At 53.8% G+C, this 18,866-nt stretch overlaps 6 protein-coding genes across 6 annotated transcripts; 5 read left to right on the top strand and 1 right to left on the bottom strand.

Annotated features, from left to right (window-relative positions):
• Positions 1-337: 337 nt before the first annotated feature.
• Positions 338-4,569, top strand: J4E83_003532 (uncharacterized protein; the record flags this gene model as incomplete). The annotated part of the gene is made up of 4 exons (XM_049330467.1): positions 338-631; positions 683-749; positions 807-4,121; positions 4,172-4,569. The coding sequence occupies 4 exons, from the start codon at positions 338-340 to the stop codon at positions 4,567-4,569; spliced, it is 4,074 nt and encodes a 1,357-aa protein (XP_049190963.1).
• Positions 4,570-6,127: 1,558 nt separating this feature from the next.
• On the top strand, positions 6,128-7,685 carry CKI1 (bifunctional choline kinase/ethanolamine kinase cki1; the record flags this gene model as incomplete). Its single annotated transcript, XM_049330468.1, has 4 exons — positions 6,128-6,332; positions 6,444-6,592; positions 6,643-7,048; positions 7,096-7,685. The coding sequence occupies 4 exons, from the start codon at positions 6,128-6,130 to the stop codon at positions 7,683-7,685; spliced, it is 1,350 nt and encodes a 449-aa protein (XP_049190964.1).
• A 964-nt stretch (positions 7,686-8,649) lies between these two features.
• J4E83_003534 (uncharacterized protein) lies at positions 8,650-10,693 on the top strand (the record flags this gene model as incomplete). Its single annotated transcript, XM_049330469.1, has 2 exons — positions 8,650-8,978; positions 9,028-10,693. The coding sequence occupies 2 exons, from the start codon at positions 8,650-8,652 to the stop codon at positions 10,691-10,693; spliced, it is 1,995 nt and encodes a 664-aa protein (XP_049190965.1).
• A 238-nt stretch (positions 10,694-10,931) lies between these two features.
• Positions 10,932-11,873, bottom strand: J4E83_003535 (uncharacterized protein; the record flags this gene model as incomplete). The annotated part of the gene is made up of 1 exon (XM_049330470.1): positions 10,932-11,873. One exon carries the CDS (start codon positions 11,871-11,873, stop codon positions 10,932-10,934), a length of 942 nt encoding a protein of 313 aa, XP_049190966.1.
• Positions 11,874-12,647: 774 nt separating this feature from the next.
• On the top strand, positions 12,648-13,397 carry J4E83_003536 (uncharacterized protein; the record flags this gene model as incomplete). The annotated part of the gene is made up of 3 exons (XM_049330471.1): positions 12,648-12,708; positions 12,792-13,180; positions 13,248-13,397. The coding sequence occupies 3 exons, from the start codon at positions 12,648-12,650 to the stop codon at positions 13,395-13,397; spliced, it is 600 nt and encodes a 199-aa protein (XP_049190967.1).
• A 1,515-nt stretch (positions 13,398-14,912) lies between these two features.
• J4E83_003537 (uncharacterized protein) lies at positions 14,913-16,187 on the top strand (the record flags this gene model as incomplete). Its single annotated transcript, XM_049330472.1, has 1 exon — positions 14,913-16,187. The coding sequence occupies one exon, from the start codon at positions 14,913-14,915 to the stop codon at positions 16,185-16,187; it is 1,275 nt and encodes a 424-aa protein (XP_049190968.1).
• Positions 16,188-18,866: the final 2,679 nt, after the last annotated feature.

Genomic DNA, 18,866 nt, shown 5'->3' on the forward strand with positions numbered 1-18,866 from the left:
ACTCGAGAAAGATGGCGCTCCCACCTGAATAGACAGTATGGTAGATTGCGAGCAGAATTGTGTGATGAATAGCAGATTCAAAGAATGACCAAGCGGTTGCAATGATTCCCTCGCGTATATAAGATTTGTGGTTACCTAGGTAGTAAAGTACGGGCGTAGTGCAGTGAATTGTCAGATGAAAGTGCGTGCCTGGCGACTCACTAGCAGCTGGAGCTGGCTCCAAACTGCGGGCGCTAGCGTTGGTTGAATCCCTGCCAAAACAGAACAACTCAGCGAGCAACATCATCACCGGCGCGCTCCTTCGCGTTTTCAACCGCCATCTCCAAACTCTCGCATCATGTTTTCGCCCGAGGCGTCCATCGCGAGCGCGCGCAGCTCTTTGCGCAACCCCCGACGCAGACCGCGGATGGAATCCGAGAGCCTACGAAGCAGAAAGCGCAGTAAACTCAACGACGCGACCTTCAAGGACCCTGCCGACGCCCACATCAACGGAAACGGAAGTGCCTCGACAAATGGCCACGCGGTACAGAGTGTCGACCACTCGGTTGTTGTGGTTGACATGCCCTTGAGCATTCGGGAGAAGAAGACGGCACCGAAGCGCGCGCCCAAGGAGGACACGGGCACGTATCTTGTGAGTAGATGCGCATCTACGCGAGACGGCACTGCTAATATGAGACTGCAGACCAAGAACGCAAACTACAGTGTCAAGAAACTGCCTGGCTTCCCGTCAGCGCTCCTCCGCCCATCGAGTACGGCATACACATCGTCATCCACCGTAATGCGCGCCTGCTGACACACATCTCTAGCTCCCATATATGCCACCGCCCTTCCCTCCGCCGGCCTCGCGCTTGCCCTGACGTCAGATCGAGCCCTCGTCTGGGACTACAGCGCCCCGAACGGCCCTTCAAAGGTCGTCTCCCTAAACCTGAACTTCGGCCTAAGACCAACTGAACCTCTACCGCTCGGCGCCATCGTCCGCAACGGCCCCACCAACGACTACGGTATCGTCGCGCTCGCGCCTTCGACAGGCAAGATCAGCTTCTGGGAGAACATCGACAGCGCAGACACTCGAAGCCTATACCCCCAGCGCCAGCAAGGGGTGGATGGCTTTGTGAAGCTGTACTCTGGGGAAACCATAACCGGCCTGGTCGATGTCGAGCACGCGGGCTACGTCCTGGTCTTCAGCAGCGGCAGACTCGCTCAGCTGACTCTGCGCGATTCTCAGGGTCGACCAAGCGTTGCGACAACAGTCTTGAGCGCACCAAATGGCTCGGGAGGTAGCTTCTTCAGCTTCAAAGGCCTTCTCGGAGGATCCATCCGGAAGACCATCGCCTCCGTCAAGGCCCGGACATCGCAATCCAAGGGCCACATGGAAGTCATTTCGGCGACGCGAAACGGCCTCTTTCAGACCTGGGACTTGAGCTGGTCAGGACAGAACAGCCACCAACGAGACGTAGACGTATACGATGCGATCCTGTCGGCAGTTCAAACAGACACCGTTCCAGAAGTACGCAACCAGCAGGACGTCCACGTGCTGGATTTTGCCATTATGGAACAACAACAGGGTCAGGATGCTGTCAACCTTCTGGTTTTGGTGGCACTGTCTGGTCGGGACTCAATGGACTACTTCCTCGTGGAGGTGGATCTGTCGAGGACAGCCGGTACCATTAGCAGGGCGATACCAGTCCGCAACTTTCATCAGCCGCAGCTTACCAAGGAGCCGACCGGAACGCTTCTCCTGCCACAACCTGGACACACAGCCTACGTCCAGTTCCCAGGAGCAGTCTTTGTCGCATCCCTCGCTCAACCAGAGGAGAGCCCAGAGGCACAACTGCTCGCAGACTCAGGCCGTTCTAGTTTACCCTTCCAGGACACCGTATATTTCCGCCCAGAAGTGACTCTTGCAGGCACTGCCCTGGAGACCGCGATACGGAAGGACAAGAAATCGACTGCTCTCGTATTCGTCCAGCAATTCGGCCTTCTACAGATCAGCGCATTGCCTCCTACCACAGACGATCGGGACAGAGAGCGCGTGAAAGTGACCGCACGCAGCAAACTCGAGCAGGCCACCTTCTTCAGTACCATTCCCTCCAACATCATAGACTTCTCTGTCAAATCACGCTTTTCGTTCGCAGAGGAGGAGACTGCGGAAGCTGCACTTGCTATCAGTGTCGGCATCTTGAGCTCCTCGTACGACTACTTGGAGAAGGGAGTCTCGAACTTGGACGACCAATTCCAGCAGCGCTCCTTCGCCCTCCGTACCCTGATCACTCAACTACAAACCGATTATCCCCCCATATCTTTCCAGACAAGGTGGCGGCTATTGTGGCATGCCGAGAAGCTCGCGGCTGCACACAAGCTCTGGCTCTGGTACCAAGACAAGCTGCAGGACCAACAAGCACACCCAGATACCTACCCAGAGAAGATTCTCATGAGCGACATCATCAGAGCCTTGAATGAGCGCTACAAGAGCGGCCTCGATTCTGAGCTAGGCGAGAACGACACTATTCGACAATTCTTCGTTAAGGACGTTGACAGCCTTCACACGCTGATACCTTGGGGCTGGTTCTACCTGAGGACCTTCTATATGAAAGAGGGACTAAAGCAAACACCGTCCATCATGCAGAGGCTCAGTGAAGGCACCGATGTCATGCTTGTCGCTTTGGAAACAGCTTTCGAATTCCGCCAAGCGAATGTGGAAGTATACGGTCTCGACCCTGATTGTCTAGACGACAGCATCCTCAAACCGGACTATGGCTACGATATGCTACCTCCATTCTGGACCTCGTCTCACAACATCGTCAGTTCGATTCGGAGCCTCATCGACGTTGGCCGTAACCTTGCGGTGGACAACTACGAGGAAGGCTACCAAGAACTCTTGGCACAAAAGATCGGCAAGGACAACCCTCGCTTGGTGAAGCTTGGATGTCAGACTCATATTGAACGCTTTGAGTGGGCTCTCGCCCAGAGCGATGAGAAGACACGAGCCATGGGCCGCAGCCTCAAGGATGAGTGGAATAACAACGTCCGACCATCGCACATCATGGGTCTGATGGAGATTGGACTCCCTACTGAAGGAATGGAACTGGCCGAGCAGTATCACGATATGTCGACTCTCGTCAACTTGATCTGGGAAGAGTCCAACTGGCTCGAGACGGAGAAGGCGAACACCCGCAGCAAGATGGAGCAGGCAGAAAGCACAGTCAAGCTGAACCGGATAAAAGAGCGCATCGCGCGCTACTTCGAGGTCTACGGTGATGACTGGGCTGGAGCGTTCTACTCAAAGTACATCAACGAAAACCAAGCAGGACAACTCTTCATGAAGGAGTATCTCAACCAACCGGCGCTCACGAAGTTCCTGCGAGCTGAGCCGTCGCGCGTCAGGCTCGCATGGATCAATGAAGTCTGCGGCGAGAAAGATTACGAAACTGCTGCTGAAGCTCTCTTTGAGGCTGGATCGAAGCAGGAGACGAATGCGTGGTGCCAGCGCGTTGAGCTCTCCATGGCCAAGCTCGCTCTCCTCTGCAAGAAGGAGGCAAAGCATGGCGATGACCAAGCAGTAGTCGACCCACGCAGGGAGAAGCCCAAGGCGCTGAAGATGCGCGAGGCCATGTACCAAAGCATCGATCAACAGCTCGAGTACACCAAGATCCAAGAGGAGGTCTACGAGCGGTTGCTGCCCATCATTACCGGAGCTCTGGATGAAGACTCTGCCGTTGAACTCCTTATGGCCGAGTTTGGACAAGGTCGTTTGAAGGATCGACCAGCACACCAGACCATCCTCAAAGAGGGATTCGAGGCTCTGGTTCACCACAGGGTTATCGACCCTGCGCTCATGGTTGACATTCTCACACTCATGAATGCAGACGACAGCGAGGAAGGTGTTACTTTGCTTGGGAACGACGAGTTCATCTACGCTTTCAAGGTCTTGACAGTCAACTGGAACAATATCCACCGGACAACTCGCGACGGCCTGCTCAAGCTTTTCTGGAAGCGCCTGTGCATCAAGGACAATTGGGCTTTGATCAATAATGAAAAGGAGGTGCCTGATGCCAAAATCCACGATGTGTTGCAAGGCACAGTCATGGCATGGACATTCCGCGCCTTGTCCGCCATGTGCAGTAAGTTGATGTCTAGTACCATATGTTTGTTCACCACTAACAAGTTGCAGTCGGCAATTCTTTCATCCGGACCCTATGGCCTAAGAACCTTCGGGACCTTCTAGGTGCTGGAGGAACGCATGGAGAGCTTTGTGTTCGCTTTGCTGCCGAAGACCTTCGCAACCCGATCATCAAGGACAACCTCTTAGATGACGATATCCTTCGCGAGCAGGTTAGCAAGAACAGGCTCACCGATTGGTTCAAGGCAGCCTGGAACACGGGCAAGACCATGTACGCCCGCGAGCTGGCACTGCAGGGCAAGGTTCCTCCTCAGTCTATACCAGCAGCCCCTCAGATGGCGGAGGAAGAAGTAGAGGACGAAGCGGAGCAGGACGCTGCTGGGTCGGAGACGTTTGACGGAGACGACGAGAGCGCACAGCAGGAAGACGTGGTGATGCAGGATTCATGAGAAGTCGTGACCGTATTCGGGGTTTCATCGGGCGCAGTGCATTCAGGACAGGCGCGTATCAAGCATTGGGCACGGCGTTTGAAACGTGTACTCTGCAGACGCGGACAGCGTTCATTTTCTTTTTTGTCATCAAGTGTATTTCTAGCGATGGTTTTGCAGACGACAGGCGTCCTATCTCGTCCCATGTCAGTACCTGACTAGAGACGAGAAAGAGGATGATTAGAGTTGGAACCCAATGTATAAAAGTGACTATCTGGGCAATGCATGAAGTGCTAGGGGAGAGCCATGAATAGTGACATGCATAACCGCCTATCGGCAAGGGTCTCGACTCTGTTCTGTGGACTCAAGCGACGACAAGCGTTCATTTGCGCGGTGGGTACCCAGCCGTGTCAGGGAACCGAGTGTGGCGCGAGCGAGAGGGCGCGGAAGCCGACGCGCACCAATGACCTGACTCGGCAACGGCCGTTGGGTGACTTGAGGCCGGGTTGTGAAAAAGTGGTGCTGCGCGTTGAGATGAGAGGCGGGAGATGTCGATGGAGTACATGTCAAGAGGACTACCTTTGCTTCTTTCTTGTCGCACCAAAACCGTTGGCCATGCCGTGAGGCGAAGCCACCGACTTGACGTAGGCGGCATGCATGAACAGCATGAGGCACAGCAGCGGTGAGGCTGGACAGGACACACGACCGGCCAATACGTGCTAGCCGTGCCGGTACTGTTGCGGCTCTACAGCAGGAAAGATCGTCGAGCTGCGACGGCGATGGCGATGGAGATGTCGATGTCGATGGCGATGACGGTAGACAGAGTCTTCACCCTGCTGATTGCCGTCGCGAATCCGCTGACCAGGCTTCCCTTCGCGCGGGCGCGCTTGTTGGCTGGGAAAGGATGCGTCGAATTTCCGAGGGCGTCCCAGGGCTGCTTTTGCTCGGAGGATGCTAGTTCTGGTGTGGACTGTGCTGCAGGTACAACAACAAAGTGACAGCTCAGTGGGGAAAGGACGGCTGCGCCGCGAGCGACCTGGGATGGGCTGCGGAATGCATGAAAGCCAGAATTGAGCCGCTGCATCGGGCTGCCCACGCCTGCGCCCACGACGACGGCCAGCGTGCACTTCCGTCTCTATGCAGGCGGGTGTAAATAGCTCACGGTGGCAGTCCCGTGCTCTCAGTGAATTGGGTGCTACTAAGAGTCTAGCGAAGGGTCGGTTGATAGGTTGCTAGTGCACGCCCCATGCCCAGTCGCTCCTTCCCCTTCTCCACGTCTTTTCCGCGTCGAGAGTCGGTCGCTCTTTCTTCACTATACGTGCCTGTCCTACGTGCCTTCCTCTGACCTCCCCGTCCCCTCGCACGCTGCTCGTTGCAGCACCACAGGTCGCTCCCGCCTCGCCCTCGACCCGCCGTCTCAGCAACGCCGAGTCGCGTTCGCCGGTTGCATAGCCTCGTTCCCGGCCTACGGCTGCGGCCCTGTCTCGCTGCTGTCACAACCACCAAGCCACGCACCTCTCTGCCACTCCCGTCCACCTCCCTTCTCCCTCCCCTCCGTTATCCGGACTCCATCGACACCATGGCGAGCGGCAGCACGAGCTCCAACGTCGTCGGCGTGCACTACCGCGTCGGCAAGAAGATTGGCGAGGGCAGCTTCGGCGTCATCTTCGAGGGCACCAACCTGCTCAACCAGCAGCAGGTCGCCATCAAATTCGAGCCGCGCAAGAGCGACGCTCCTCAATTGCGCGACGAGTACCGCACATACAAGATCCTCGTGGGCTGCCGTAAGTACCGACCTCGCTTCCCCTTTACCGCTTGTTTTGGTGCTCGTGATCAACACCACCCTGTATATCAACGCACGTATGCACCTCGACTATGTGGCTAACCATCTGCAGCCGGGATCCCTAATGTCTATTATTTCGGCCAGGAAGGCCTCCACAACATTCTGGTCATCGACCTCCTCGGCCCGAGCTTGGAGGACCTGTTCGACCACTGCAACAGGAAGTTCTCCATCAAGACGGTCGTCATGGTAGCCAAGCAGATGGTACGTTCCGACGGCATCACTGTACTCTCCTCTGCTTACACCTCCTCTAGCTGTCACGGGTTCAGACCATCCACGAGAAGAACCTCATCTACCGCGACATCAAGCCCGACAACTTCCTCATCGGCCGCCCTGGCTCAAAGAGCGCCAATGTCATCCACGTCGTCGACTTCGGTATGGCGAAACAGTACCGTGACCCCAAGACGAAGCAGCACATCCCGTACAGGGAACGCAAGTCTCTCTCCGGTACCGCTCGATACATGAGCATTAACACCCATCTCGGGCGCGAACAATCCCGTCGCGACGATCTCGAGGCGCTCGGTCACGTCTTCATGTACTTCCTGCGCGGTGGACTGCCATGGCAAGGTCTCAAGGCTGCCACCAACAAGCAGAAGTACGAGAAGATTGGCGAGAAGAAGCAGACCACCCCCATTAAGGATCTGTGCGATGGCTTCCCTGGTACGTTGGCTGCATTCACTAATTCTATCACTACTAACAATGCGCAGAGGAATTCAACAAGTACCTCAGCTACGTGCGCAACCTCGGCTTTGAAGACACACCCGACTACGACTACCTACGGGAGCTGTTCACTCAGGCTCTCAAGAGCACCGGAGAGGTCGAGGACGGCGAGTACGACTGGATGAAGCTGAACAACGGCAAGGGTTGGGAGGTCCTCAAGTCGCACCCATCGGCTGCGCAGGCGATGCACCACTCCAACGCTAACCCCAACTCGTCCATGGCTGTGAACATGCAGGGCCAGCAACACAGACAACAAAAGACGCACCTGCCTATCGACCACCACCGTCTCAACGAGCCTCTGCCAAAGCCCGGCGCGACCCGCGCCCAGCCCGGAAGGAGCCCACGCGAGACTATGAACCGTGATTCGCAAATCAAGCGGAAGAGCATGGGCGAGCTTGCGCCGCCCGAGGGTGCCTCGACGCAGGCCCAATTCCAACACAGCCAGCCCAACCTGGCACAGAACAACCGTGCTGCGCCTGCCAGCAGTCCGAACCCGCAACCGACGCGACAGAGTGCCGAGAAGCCTAGCTTCATGCAAAAACTGGCGAATGCCCTGTGCTGCGGCGCCAGCAAGTAGTAATCGCGGTCGCCAAGCTTGGTTTCCTTCCCTTTGCGTTGCATCCTGGAGTCCGTTCTTTGAGCGATAGTGTTCCCGGTCACGTTTTCTTCCTGTATAGGTATCTTGTAATGATTGATAGACGGGATCGAAAATCTCCTTCCACGGTAATAGTTACGACGACCGAGCGACCGAACCGCCTCCCACACCAGCCTGGATTCCTCATCAGCGCCGAAAAACATCATCACCACCCTCTCCTTCACCTCTGCGCTCCCGCGTTGCGAGACTACTTCAGCTGGCAGTAGTGTGGGAGCGATTTTCCATTGGGCGCTTGCGGCGTTGCGGTGTGCTTGGGGAGGCTCGCACTTGTGGCATCTCATTTTCATTATTCATTTTGGCACGAGGAAAATATAGCATGTAAAGGAGTCTCTTCTGACGGCCCATCGCGTGTACAGGGCGACAGACGGATCTCGTTCTAGTTCAGGTAGAGTAGTCGGGCGAATAGACGCACTCACTACACCAAATTTCATCTTTGTCCAGTAGTGACGTTTGCCATGGTCAACATCATTGATGATCCATGGATGTCTGTCTGGCATTCTTGGTAGCGGCGATCTGAGGGGTCGGTCATGGGAGGGCACCAGGGAGCTATGGCCTCTTTGCGTATGCGATTGGAAGGTGCCGTAACAGCGGCAATCCATGACTCCATAGCTGTGCGTGCCTATAGCGCAAGAACTTGACTTGTAGCTTGATTTGCACTTGAATCTCTTCGAAAACCCTTGCGCATTCTTTTGGATTTAGGTATCCGCCCATTTTGACTTTTTCCTTCGCCATTCCAATATTCCCACACGTGAGGTACCCGCGCAGGGTCCAACGCGACTTCCCAACAACGAAATTAAGCTCGTCCACCCCGGGGCCCTGCGATTCCATCACCCGCACCCTCTCCTACTACCGGCTCATCGATCAGCGGCGCCTTGCGAAAGTTGCGATGGCGTCGGGACGCGATGTGCGCGATATGCTCGGGCTGCCTGCTGCCGGCGGTGATGCGCCAAAGGCAGTAGGCCCAGCAGCCGTGGCAGCGCAGACTCAGAAGCGCTCAAAGCCTGCAGGAGGGAGCAGGAAGATACGTACGTTTGGCAGTCCTTACGTCTTTCCTTGGGAAATCGTCAAAAGGTCGAGACTGACTCTCATTCGACCAGAGGGCGTTGCGCGCGAGGTTGCTGCGCTATATGGCGAACGGCCGCCGCCTGTCGCCGTCTACGAGGAGAAGAAGGCGTATCGGGCGAAGAGACAGAGCACTGGCCCTGCAAAGAGATGGTATGTACGCGCGACGCACTGCGGAGGATTGGCTAATTCGCGCTTCTAGGGTACAACAGCCGTTTATGAATCCGGCGCGCAACGATGGCCTTGTCCTCAAGCACTGGCGGCGCAAGCCCACGACCGCACCACCCGTACAGGAAGCCGACGACGCGCCGATGCAGGAAAGCGACACCGCCGACAACTACATCGAGACGTGTGCCGACTACGCCAAATACGACATCAAAGTAGACATGCCGGGCTTCACAGACGAAGAATACAACCAGTACCTGCGGAGCGATGACTGGAGTCGCGAGGAGACAGACTACCTATTCGAAGTGGTAAAAGACTACTCGTATCGCTGGCCTGTGATATGGGACCGCTACGACTACAAGCCGACGCAACCACGCCCGTCAGAGCCAGCAAACAGCGAGGACCAAGCGCTAGCCACCATGCCCTTTGCACCGTCGAAGAAGCGGTCGCTAGAGGACCTCAAAGCACGCTTCTACGATATCTCAGCCAAGCTCATGAAGCAGCGCATACCGGAAGTCTCCATGGACGCCGACCAATACAGCCTGTACGAGATGCTCACAAAGTTCGATCCGGTTATGGAGCGGAATCGAAAGATGTTGGCCACGGCACTCATCAACCGCACAATGGACGAGGTCAAAGAGGAGGAGTTCCTGCTCACCGAGCTGCAGCGCATCAACATGGCGGCCAACCGACTCGATGCCGAGCGCGAGGAGCTCCGGGCACGACTGGACGCACCACCGCAGAACCAGGCCGTTTCCGCAGGACTACAAGCCTTTACATCATCACAAGCCCTCCAGGCCCTCTTCCAACAGCTGTTCCAGCAGGATCGTAGTAAGAAACGCGCATCTGGTGGTGGAACAGGACCTGGTAGACTCAGCCTCTCCGCAAACGACATGGTACACACTCCTGGTTCAGCACAACAACAGCTCTCGGCAGCAAATCGGCGGCAAAGCATGGCACAGAACCAACAACCCACCGCCCAGACGCCTGTCAAGCACCTCTCTCCACATCAAGAACACCGCTTCAACGTCTCAACACACGAGAGACTTACCTCGGGTGTCACATTTGGCTCGGACAAGCTGCTTAAGATGCGACAAGCAAAGAGCAACGTCCAGACACAAAAGATCGGCCAAATGCTCGCGGCGTTGGGCGTTAGTGACATCGTCAGCATACCAACGAGCAAGGTCGGCGAAGTCTTTGAGAATCTCGTATCGAAAGTTAGCAAGCTACTCGACGTGCGTAAGGTCCGAGAGAAGGAGGAGGGAGAGTGCAAAGTCTTGCTTGCTATGAAGGCCCGACGAGATGGCGGTGGTGAAGGAGGCGAAGGACAACCAAAACAAGAAGTCCCTGAATCACAACAACAAACACCCGGTGGGGACGACGACGCCGACGGGGAGAATGACGACGAGGAAGACGAAGACGACGTCAACAAAAACTACGGCGATGATGCCGAAGCCGATAGGGACGACCGCGAAGATAACAACGACGCTGACAACCCCGATGATGACGCCGAAGGTGAAGAAGATGAGGGTGGTTTCAACGGCGAAGACGACGATGGCGACGTGGATGCAGAAGGCGAAGATGAGAGTAGTAAACAGCAGTCTCGAGCAACCAGTCAAGGTGCGACGGGACAAAGCCATAAGCGGAGCGCCAGTGTCTTCTCTCAAGGCAGTGAAGTCAGTAGCAAACGGGCGAGGAAATGAGGGGGCTGGCTTTGACTGGGAGTGTGGTTTATACTTTTGACTTCTGCTTTTGATAGCATAGCGATGGCGTTGGGATTGGATTGGCAAGAAGGGAAAACATTCGTCATTGGGAATATGATACAGATATGGATATGGACAAGGGACTGGAATAGCCCTATTGGTATTGTTATACGATGCATCATCACTATCCACTGCATAGCGCAGGAATGTACAACATCATCCTACCTCATGCAACTACTTATATCTTCGCCTTGACCTCCTCCTGTTCCAGCCTCGCAAACAACGGCGCGCTTCTTCCCCCACGAAACAGATCCAACATCTCCTTACCCATCCACGCCTGCCTGCTCTTCGCCAACCCCGTCTCCAAATCCGCAAATCGATCCGCTTGGATGAATATGCCCGCACCATTCGCCTTGCTGCCCTCGTTGAACAACCAACACACCGCCAACGCCACAGCTTCCGGTCGATTAATCGGCACACCCGCCTCCGCCATCTGCTTCGCGTACACATCAGGCTGCATAGCCAACTTAGTGTTATTCGCCGTTAAGATAGGCGTAACCGTAATCGCAGGCGCGACAACGGATATGCTAATCCCCAGTTTCGCACATTCCTGCTTCAACGCCCTCATCAAGCCCACCACCCCATGTTTCGCCGCAGAATACAACGGCGCACCCGCTGAAGCCAGATACCCCGCTAGACTCGCCGTCAACACAATCGAACCACCCTCTGCCCCGTTTTTCCGCAGGTAGTAGATGGCGAGCTTGGTCGTGGCAGCCGCGGCATTCATATCCAGCGTTAGCGTCCGGTGATCTGGTTCCGCCAATTCCCCGTCGCTATCCAGCGCATCGTCGAAGAATTGGTCGCCGTGTTCGGCTATCCCTGCGTTGACGAATACACTGTCTATACGGCTGAAGCGTGCGTAGCCTGCGGCGAAACCGGCGCGTTGCGAGGGCCAGGAGGTTATGTCGCACTTATGGAATAGCAGGTTGGAAGCCGAGTGCTTGAAAGTTGCAGGTGGGGGTTGGAGATCGAGTAGGATGAGGTTGTGGGATGGGTTTAGGGAGGAGAGGAGGGTTGCTGTTGCGAGACCGATGCCGGAGGAGCCGCCGGTTATGAGAATGGTTTTTGGGGTGTTGGAGAGGGTTTTGAGGGCGGAGGGGGAGGGCGTGAACAGTGTCATTGTTTGGTTAATGTGGATTTGGCTGGTCCACGGCTTGATAGAGGGTTGTTGGTGTGCTTGGTGATAGGTGCAGTTTTGTGAAGATAGTAGTCTCGAGGAGATCAGGTTATGTGTATTTGAGTTAAGGAAGATTGAAAGACTGTGAAAAGAGAAGAGTTTGGTCGATGCGGCTGGAAATATGAACACGATCTGTTTACCTAGGTTATATGTTGTAGTTGCGGGGTTGGCCTCGGAGGTGTCTGGATTGAGTCGACTCCTGGTATAATCGCCGCTGACTCGACTGGATGAATGAAGATAGTCTTACGTGAGCTCGCATCTATCCACCCGTATGTAGTAGCATACTATGTTGTCTTCACACTACGACGACAGTACTTTGGTCTGCCATCAGCAACTGCAGCAGCCCTTTACAGTTGTCGTGTCGAGTTTCCGGAATGCATGTATCGCCATAACCTGACAGCTCTGTTGAAGCCTTGAGCATCGAAAGGGAGGATAGTAGAGAACTGCGGGTGAAGTCGCGGTGCTGTAGTGTCAAGACGCCCCGGAGGGAGCGACGCGGGCACGTGTCGGAGGTCTAACCGCTTTCGGAACGTACACCTGGAGTTTCGCGATCTCGAGCATACGAGCTTCAAGATTCCCAAGTGACCAGCTCACCCACCACTCAAACTCCGCGCTACAATCAGTCCTCCGCGCGGGATTAAGATCGCAGATATGTGGAAACCAACACTACTGCTCGCAGCCGCGCTGGCGGTGCCGTCACAAGCGCTGCACTTCTTCATGGACGGAGCGGTCCAGAAGTGCTTCTACGAGGAATTGCCCAAGGACACGCTGGTTGTTGGTACGACACTTCCTCATGATTGAGTCTCGCGGCCCGGAGACGTCGCAGAGTCAGCGGGAGAACCCACGGCTAACAAACCCCAGGCCACTACCACGCCGAAGCATGGGACGACGCAACCAAGACCTACCAAACCAAACCCGACGTCGGCGTCTTCGTCACCGTAGAGGAGACCTTCGACAACAACCACCGTATCGTTGCCCAACGGGGTAGCTCGAACGGACGCTTCACTTTCAGCGCTGCCGACAGCGGCCAACATAGGATCTGCGTGACACCCCAGAACGTACCGAGCAGCGGCGGTGGCTGGTTGAGCTCAGGCGTACACGGCACAGTCAAGTTCACGCTGGACATGGCGATCGGAGAGACGAGCAGGATCGAGAGCACGGACAAGGACAAAGTCCAGACGCTGGTGCAGAAAGTCAAGGACTTGAACTCGAGGTTGCAGGACGTCAGGAGGGAGCAAGTTTTCCAGAGAGTACGTTTGGCGTCCACCCATCGCCTGGGGGAGACAATAGAAAAACACCGGCTAACATCTTTTCTAGGAACGCGAGGCCGAATTCCGCGACCAGTCCGAACACACCAACTCCCGCGTCGTCCGCTGGACCCTCATCCAACTCGTTATTCTGGGTGTGACATGCGTCTGGCAACTATCGCACTTGCGAGCTTTCTTCATCAAGCAGAAGCTTACCTAGAATCGTCGTCGATTACACACAACTTGTTTCGTTTCCGGCGGGCGCGACGATATGACAGGAGATAGGGAACAAAAGGCATACTTTACCTGGCTCGGTGAAACGCTCTTGTATGTGAGCTGTAGGATATGGCGTTGCAATAACGGATTGGTGGGTTTAGTGTTTGTGTATTTGAATGAAGCATGGCATTACGCTGAGAGTGTCTCCAGAGGTGTGCGATTGCGTCTTGTCTCCTGGTCGTGTGCCTGAGCGGATGCTTGATATAAACATTCGCAGTTGGAAGTGCTAAGTTGATTCAGCACCGAGAGATTACCATACCGGCGAATGATTCACGCGCGGCAGTTCTTTCCATACCGACAAAATTGCTCGCTATCGATAGTGGTTCACGCACGGCAGACCATTCACGCACGGCAAGGGATTCAGCACCGGCATGTTTACCATATCGACAGATCTTCTCATACCGACAAGATGCTCGCTATCGATAAGCTATCACGCCCGGCATCTTTACCATACCGGCAAGCCCTAAAGTGAATCAGCACCGGCACGTTCACGCCCGTCAAACTTCACGCCCGGCATATCGGCAAAGGACTCACGCCCGTCAAATCTTCTCATATCGATAAGTGATTCACGCGCGGCATCTTTACCATACCGGCAAACCATTCAGCACCGGCAGATTAATCACGCGCGGCAACTTACTATACCGACACTATTCAGCAGCGACACATTCACGCGCGGCATGTTTATCATACCGGCAAACTATTCGACCTCGACCGATTGTTCAGCCCCGTCAAACCATCCACGCCCGGCAGACCATTCAGCCCCGTCAAATCTTTACGCCCGTCAAAGGATTCGGCCCCGTCACTTTCCACCACTCACATGTTTACCATACCGGCAACCTATTCAGCACCGACAGACCTCGGGATGCATAAAGCCCAGCAAATTGTTCATGCCAACACACAATATACCAACATATCCATACTGTTACTATATCTAGCACCCACATATACTCTGCGGCAAGGTATTAGCATGCTAACCATCTGATTCAATCCCAGCACATTGCCAATATTAAAGACGTCCACTGCCAGCGATCTAGCCTCCAAGCCATGGGCAGAGCGGCCTTTCCCTAGCTCATGTTCCCGCGCTTCGTCTGCTGCATGGTCCCGCCGTTCCCGCCCCCACGCAGCCTCGCAGCCTCGCGCAGTCCAGCCTTGCATATGCAGTACTATCAATGCAGCCAAACCAATCGAAGCATCTTCTACTTACATGGGACCTGATAAACCTAACCTCGAACGGGTTTCACTCGACCCTTTCTGAATGTTCATGATGCAACGTTACTGCAGTTCAATGAATTTGTGTAACAGTAAGCAACCCCTGAATGCGAACTGCCGTCGATGGAAACAGGGTGTACTGTCTTCAGCCTCATCTCGATAAAGTCGGTGTATCTAGGTACCGTAAAGAAGACGATTGTGTGCATAATTACGCCTTATAGATTACCGGAATTATCCCACGCCAAAACGAATGGAAACGCCTCTGGTCAACGGTTGGGTCGCCTCGCCAAACGCACGCGGGACGATAGACATAATCTGGAGCTGCGTTGTCACTGTGTTCTTATGCAGTTGGTCGGTGTTATTCCTCAACGTACCCGACAAGCACAGCTTCCGATCGTATCTGTCGACAAAATTATCATGGGTTGCCTTTACCATTTTCTTTCCAGAGATCCTTGCGTCGTTCGCTCAGGTCCAATATCTCTCCGCACGACATTCGGTAGCCGCTTTCCATGAGCTCGGATATTCCGACTGGTCCATGACCCATGCCTTCTTCGCCGACATGGGCGGTTTTATGCTTGATTCTCCGGACTATCCACGCTTTCCCGTAAACGCCCATCAGGTTCGCTACCTTGTGGAGCATGGATTTGTCGATTACCCTAGCATACACCGCGACACCATACAAGACAAGAACAAAGCAGACGCTTTCGTTCGTATCCTTACGTCCATCCAGATACTCTGGTTTGCTCTTCAATGCATCGGACGCGCCGTTCAGCAGCTCCACGTTTCGATGCTCGAGCTCGACGTGGTTGCTATCGTGCTATGCACTATTCCGACATTCTATTTCTGGTTCCATAAGCCATTGGACGTTGATACGACAGTCACTTTGTATATGGAAGGATCACTTCAACTGAGCGATGTGCTGGCATTAGCAGACCCTGACATAGCGAAAAGACCGTGGAAACTTACGCCGCTCGACTTCATCAACCCGCATCCAGATCCTTTCCAGATCCTCGATCCTATCATGTGGGCTTTCGAGTACTTGTTACGAATTGGTACTGACTCCAAGCATGTACCCATCACGCGCTTCAAAAACACTGCGCGTATGAACCCGGGCAAGGTGACTGTGACGGAATGGATGATTTCCACGACTGCAGCACTCACTTTCATCCTGATACATTTCATCTCGTGGAACTTCCACTTTCCAACATCTTTGGAACAAACTCTTTCGCGAGCTGCATGTCTAACACTTCTCGGAGTTGGATTTTCTTTCGGCAACTTGTGGATCTTGATGATCTGGCAACTACCCAATCTTTGTAGGTGGACAGGTATCCCGCAAGTGGATACTGTTACGGAGTACCTCCCTCATATACATCCTTTCTTCCAGTACTTGCTCACTGTTACCCATATTGGGGCATATGGTATCGCGCGAATCTTCATCATTGTAGAAGGATGTGCTGGTCTTAGGGCACTTCCTGCGAGTAGCTTCCGTAGTGTGGAATGGTCAGACCTGTTGCCTCATATATAGGAAAGGAGGAGTTAGACTAGCTCTTGCGACTATGATGGTGATGACTACCAATAAGTATTCAGCCTTTGTCCATGTTGACGATACATAGTCCTGGATGTACCATATTGTATGTGGTGTATTGAAACCAATGGCGGATAGAGAGACAGAACTGCGTAAGACCATAGCAATGTTCATATTGAAACCGTAACACAGCAACTTGCCCGAAATAGGTTGACCACATGTTGTATTTTATCTAGGCGAAAGCGTGCCTGGTCTGAAACGTCAATATTTCCTTCAGTAGGTATCAAAGACGTCCGTACTACGGAACAGCGCTCACATCAGCCATAGCTGAGATACCGTGGACGCACCATCGCGATCCATCACTCTGCAACTCAGATCTCCGAACACCTTTCTCAAAATACATGCGCGCAATATATTTTGCACCGCGGAATAATCATGCACGCGCGCATCCATAGTAGCAACTCGAACCAATAGTTTCACGACCACAAACAAGCAGCGCATCATGATCAGTAAACACTGACGCGACAATGCCCTTCCGATGCCTTCACATCATATAACCCTCGCGCATAAACTCGCAACGAGATATTTACCCAAAACAACATGCAGCACACTCCGCGGAACATCGGATGTAGTCAAAGCCAAACAGTGGATAACGGGCGTCATGCGCGTGGAGCCGAGCAAACCTTGAAAGGGTCACCGCTTAACCCACGTACCCATGAACGTGACGATCTTCTAGCGTAAGAACAATGACACCTTCTTTCCAGGGCGAGTAAAACCTTCCGCGGCACATACGTCTTGGACGCATGAACCATTTCCGTCAAAGATGTTCCTCGCTATCTGACAACTCTGACGTCGACAGGTCCCGAACCGGATTTCCCCAGAACTCTAAACACCACACAGACGACGTCAACAGCCGCGTCTTGTCAGGACCAACCAACACCAACGCCAGCGCCAACAATAACGCGGACCTTGGTTTTCTGAAACAAGCCATGCGAACTCTACAGCCGCACCAGCGAAATGTGAAAAGTCGTTCCTGCCGTCAAAGCCGTTACTATCGATACTACTACCAAATCGCTTGCGCGCGATCCCCAGCGCTCTTCTCAGCCCTACATGACGTCCTGCAGTCCAACCGCATCGGCCGGTTCCCCCAGCACGCCAAAAACCCACCTAACGTGCGTCCCACAATACTCTCAGCGCAATTCCGATAGGTCGAATCACTGTGGTACACACGCACCCACAAGCCAGGGCCCGGACGCACTGCACCTCGTCGTTCGTGGTAGGCAAGGCCCAGATCCGACGTTTTTCGGTGGAGCCCACATGCGTTGGGTCACGTCTGCTCGGTGAGAGTGTACCGAGCGGAATGCGAACCATGCCATTCATGTCAAACTGTTGTTTTGACAAGCTGTTTTACTGTCAAACCTCATAACAAAGAGAAGTAGGAGGGTTATAAGGAGTACTTCCTACATCGTTACAACATCATCTTAATATAACAAGTTTTCAACAGGTTATGAGCCCGGGTTCTTTCGTTGCCAAGATGACAACGTCAAATCCTTTCCAGACGTCCAGCAACGACCTGAACGTCAAAGACCTCACTGCATACAAGATCACCAAACTTACTGGACAGCAAAACTTCGCCAAATGGGAACGAGACATCAAGGTCGTCGCACAGTATCTGAACGTATGGAACCAAATCAACGGTACACAGATGCAAATCGAGGAACCTCAGATGCTACCCTATCTACAAGAAGCTTTTGATGCTGTACGACGCGACACTTCCGCACAAGTGGATCCCGAAAACGCCAACAACATCCTTGTCCCACCAATGATATCACCCGGAGAAGCGGAATTCTACCGAATGATAATGATGAAGAATGCTGAGAAGAAATACGATGCAGCACTCGCGCAATATCACCAGTATCAAAAGAAGGAAGGCAAGGCTCTGACACTCCTACGTCTCCATGTCTCAGACTCCATTCGATCAGTCTTGAACGAACACACTAAACCGGATATCGCCTTCCAGTACATCAAGAAACAGTACCAACTCAGCGATCATCAGAATCTCCAGATTCTTCACCGAGAAATCGAATCACTCAGTCTGCGACACTGCAAAGATCTTGACGACTTCTTCAGTCAGCTAGAAGACCACATTGTACATCTCCGAGAACTCAACGGAACATATGACGATACAGCCATTCAAGCCAAGATCTTCAGATCACTAACTCCTGAGTACGAAGAGACAACTCGTGTCATGAATCTACTCTACAATCGACAGGGAGCACAGTGGCCCGCACTAGACGACATCAAGCGACAACTACAAGACGCCGAGATCGACATCAAGCGGACCAAACACTCAAAGAAAGACAACAAAGACAAGAAAGACAGAACAACTAATGTCGACAAGAACCGAGACGAGAACACCAAGTGTCCAGTTGAAGGATGTCGAGGCTACAACCACTCGGAAGACAAGTGTTTCGTCAAACATCCTGAACTGAAACCCGAGTGGATGAAACTCAAAGAGAAGGATCGCAAGAAGAATAACAATCAACCCAGCAAGACAGCAAGCTTCGTGTTCAACCCTGACAAGGATGACACCGAAACAGCAATCCGGCAAGCTATCGAAGCTAAGCGAGACAACAGTGCGCAACCCACCAATCAAGAACAGTCTGACGTCACGACCTC

This window comes from Alternaria metachromatica (genome assembly GCF_023757995.1).
Source record: "Alternaria metachromatica strain BMP 0045 chromosome Unknown scaffold_5, whole genome shotgun sequence".
Classification (NCBI taxonomy): Eukaryota; Fungi; Ascomycota; class Dothideomycetes; order Pleosporales; family Pleosporaceae; genus Alternaria; species Alternaria metachromatica.